Genomic DNA, 4,358 nt, shown 5'->3' on the forward strand with positions numbered 1-4,358 from the left:
GAGTGCTACAGTGTCGTGCTGGAGTAGTGGTTGTGGTAGCACATCTGAAAATTGACATTTGATGTCAAAAATTAATTTTTTTTTATTACGGTGGTGGTATTTTATTTTGAAGGTCAAACTTAGCTATAAAAGACTGAAAATCCAATTACAGTTTCCCTCTGAATGTATCCAGGATCAGAAGTGAATTTCTAGTCATGTATTTTCAGTCAGGAATCTTCTTTCTTCAATGTCAGATACGATATCGTCAAAGTACTCGGGGGTTTAGACGTCGAGATGAGCTACTTTTTTAAGCACATGATTGCTATTATTTTATTCACAGCACATCTCAGGGGTTTCCTTCCAGCTTTAGTTCTACTTTACTTGCCTAAATTTACTTGAAGGCTTTTGGGGAAAAAAAACAACAAAAAAGTCATGCTCTATTTTAGTTCACAAGCAGCTTTAGAAAGGATGAATGTAGGACAGGAACTGAGACAGCGTTCACTGTTAGTCAGCAGCTTTTTCATATGGGTTCACAGAGTGCGTTTGTGCGTCTTTTTCCTTTCGGTGTTTGGAAAATTGAAGAAGAAAACGAGACACAGAGAAAAAGCCTTGTGGTTTTACAGAGCGATAAAAATGCAAATTAATTACCTGGTGCCTTCAGCATGAAATGACCCACTTTGTTGGGTTTGGGCATTTTTAGGGGGAATTGTCTGTGGGCATTTTCATCATCAGACCTAATGACACAGTGAAAGAGGAAGAAGGTAGAAAGATAAAGTCTATGACCTACCTCGAATTGTTGATTTCTTTTCTTTTCTGAATTTTAGAAAAAAAGCCACCGTGTCTCCTGCCGTGTTCCAGGTGTAACTATGACAACTTGTTTTTATCGTGGCGCTTTCATTACAAGATGAAATGGGAGCTCCGAAATCCAAACACAGACTCTGAGATCTGAAAACAATGAAAGGAGGTTGTCACCACATTCTGAAATGAATTTAAAGCTTTTTTTTTTTTGTTTTGTTTGTTTCCTTTTACAGATCAGGAGACGCAGACCCACTCCTGCCACTTTGGTGGCGTCCAGTGATCAGTCTTCACCGGGTAAAAACACACGACACCACAAACCAGTGACTGAGATCCACCAACTACATGAAGCACAATTTCCAGTTTCGACTTTTTTTTTTTTCTTGATATTTTTCTATATTAATGATTTCAACCTTTTACATTAGTCACAAAAAGTTTCAACAGTTGTGAAACAAACACTTTTACATACGGTAAAAATCCTGTTTAATCAACATTATACCCAACCACACAGTGATTAATCAGATTACTATTGAAACAATTGGATCATTTTGCAGTGTTTTCTTTTTTTTTTTTTTTTTTTTTTTTTATAGTTTGTAACAAAACAAAGCACTGCTCCGGCGCTAGCCATAAACTGCAGCGGCATCTCCGATATCATAGTAGTCTCCACCCGGGGAAACCTTTAACGCATTTGAATGGGGCGTCTCCAGGTTACAGTATTTTTTTTTAATATAAACTTTGTTTCAGGTTTAAATGTTTATAGCTGTGGTGTAACATAAAAAAAAATTAAAAAAATCTGTCTGGGGGCAAATAGCGGATGTTGCTCCAAGTACTGTTGGTACTGCAGTTGTGTTGGGTGTGATAGCCGCTACTTGAATGCTAAACAGGCCTCCAGACACTAGGTGGCAGCAACTCATACAGTGGTTTGTACAGATAAGAAAATACATGTTAGTCCCCACCTCTCTCTATATATATTATCCCGTAGTCCCACCGCGAATCATGATAGCCAGCAAGCCTGCATAGCGCCATCTAGTGGCAGGGAGTCACTGGGCATACTATCTTACCATGGTCACACATTTTTACCAACAGCCAGTTTCCTTACCCGGAAAAAATATTTTTAACCGTCCTTAAATCTGAACCAAATCATATTTGTAATAAGAGCCGCATTTCTACAGTTAACCCTTCATTATCTCTGTTATCTCTATTTTTCCGTACCATCAGAAATGCACAGGAACGCTGCCGAGCTCCGCTAACAGCTAAAACCGAGTGTTAGGCTAATGAGGATAATGCATAATTAATGAGTGAGGTGTGATTTTTTGAGTTTGAGTTTGACACGCGCTCCAGTGGATTATGGCACTCATTTTTACTCATTTATCACACCATTGATGTGTGGTTAATATCACAAATATATATATATATATATATATATATTACTATGTGAACATATAGAAATATATTGATATATGTATACATATATATCATATATAAATAGATGTATACATATATACATGTATTTATATATATATACATATATGTATACATATATACATATATTTGTATACTGTGTGATACTTTCATTTTTTTAAGAAGATGATGTGTGGTTTATATCTGAAATCGTGTTTAACAAGTAAAGTTATTAACTGACAATCGAAACATTTTAGTTGCAATGCCATTTAAATGAAAACCTTTTTAGGACCTGTGACTTGTGTTTACGTCTCAAACACTGGCGCCTTCTATAAATAACCCGATAACTCCCAACTCACACCAGTGTATCTGCCCTCATCAACTGAAGTCTTCCCAAACTGCCAAATCACGTGGGGTCTACTTGAGTTTTTACACCGATGGGACACGACACATGAAGGCTTATGTAACCCAGTGCACTGTATGGCTCTTTGTTGCATTGCTGCATTTCACTCCGAGTGTCTGTGTGTGTGAGTGTGTGTGTTTATCATCTCCTGGGAATTTAATGATCAAACACAGCAGTTCTCCTCAGAGAGTTATCCCGTGGTGTGTGGTGTGTGTGTGTGTGACTGAGTGTGAGTGAGTCATCCACTGGTTTGTTACGTCTCTCCCCACTCACTGTACGGAAAAAAGAAAAAAAAAAAAAAAAAAAAAAAAAGAAAGATGATGACGTGAGAATACAGTTTTTCAGTTCTCTACATTGCCTGGTATTTCCCTGGTGGTTAAAAAAATAAAGATTCGAACAGAAATATGTCACGTTTATATAAACATCTCATGAATAAATGTTTCCATATTTAGTGGTGTAATTTAATTAAAACAAAAAAAAAACAAAAAAAACCAAACATCCTTACTGTTGAGTTAGGTAGTTAAGGTGGTTAAGGAAGCGGACTTGGGTCCGGAAGGTTTCAGGTTCGAGTCCAACAGCTGCCTCTGAGCATGGCACCGTCCCCTCACACTGCCCCCTGCTGGCTTTAGTGATGGGTAAGAGAGAGATGGAAAAATAAGAATTTTAAAAACACTTCACTGAGTGCAAAATGCTGTGACATAATTGTCAAAACAAGAAGAAAATGGGATTTACCCCCCCCAAAAAATGTTCATATTAACGATTATTTTTCTGGATTCTAAGCCCCGTGTTCATTTAAACACAACATTAAATCCATTGTGAGGCAGCTGAGACGCAGGAGCGGCATAAATTAAAGCAATTAAAGCAATAACATGTGATGACGTACCTGTTTATTTGCATTTAGAGTGGGTGAGTAAGCATGGTGATTACTCCGACCAGACCACCGACTGCTGTAATTATTAGGGAAACAAGGTATTGGAAGAGAGATCGGCTTTTATTTAATGTCTCGCTGGTTCTAATCCTGAGAAAGACAGCCGTGCTGGTAAAAGATCACCAACATTGATAAAAAGAAATTAGAGCCACAGATAAAGATAGACATCGGGCCAGACGCTGAGTCACAAAAACACAGACCGTTTTGGAGGGATAATGAAAACACGGGAGAGGAGCTGTGAGAAAAAAAAAAAAAAAAGTGACAATGTAGGAGAGGAGAGATCTGTTGGTTTAGTCATGGCGTGCTCCTCGTCAGGCATCTCCATGCATTATTTAATGCTCTGCAGATTGCCAAGCCCCATGCATTGCCAGTCTAAAAAAAAAAAAAAAAAAAAACAGAACACACATGTGCAGTCAGCTTCGTGGGAAGGGACTCCACGAATAAGATTCAAGGTTAAAACAGTAAAGACTAGAAATCAAAGCATAAATGAAGAAAAAAAAAACTCAAGTTACTGAAAAAGACAGAAGCTTATAGCAGTAACAAAAAATATAATTTGCTTTTTTGTCAACTTGGTGTAATAACAGTGCTGGTCTTACATACTATTAGGCGCAACTTAAAAAAGTGCGAATTAAACATTAACTCTGAAATGAAAACAGGACTTAAGTCTTAGATAAGAGGAAAGTAGAATAAAACCATGTTTACTTTTAACCAAATCAAACACTTGAATGGAATTATTAAACGGAATCACTAAAGTAGCTATTGCACTTCTATACCAAGTTAGAGAAAAGTTTTATATTCTGCCTGTTACCTTTGGGATCAATATGGATCAAACTGGGAAAAAAAAAAAAAAAA

At 37.2% G+C, this 4,358-nt stretch overlaps 1 protein-coding gene across 1 annotated transcript in view; it reads left to right on the top strand.

Annotated features, from left to right (window-relative positions):
- LOC103386396 (uncharacterized) overlaps positions 1-4,358 on the top strand; it is a 16,652-nt gene that overhangs the window by 9,788 nt on the left and 2,506 nt on the right. The window contains exon 2 of the mRNA XM_017036352.2: positions 1,011-1,071. Within this exon, the coding sequence (XP_016891841.1) occupies positions 1,011-1,071 (61 nt within the window). The remainder of the gene's footprint in view (positions 1-1,010; positions 1,072-4,358) is intronic.

Source organism: Cynoglossus semilaevis, chromosome 11 (genome assembly GCF_000523025.1).
Source record: "Cynoglossus semilaevis isolate Cse_v1.0 chromosome 11, Cse_v1.0, whole genome shotgun sequence".
NCBI classification, from domain to species: Eukaryota; Metazoa; Chordata; class Actinopteri; order Pleuronectiformes; family Cynoglossidae; genus Cynoglossus; species Cynoglossus semilaevis.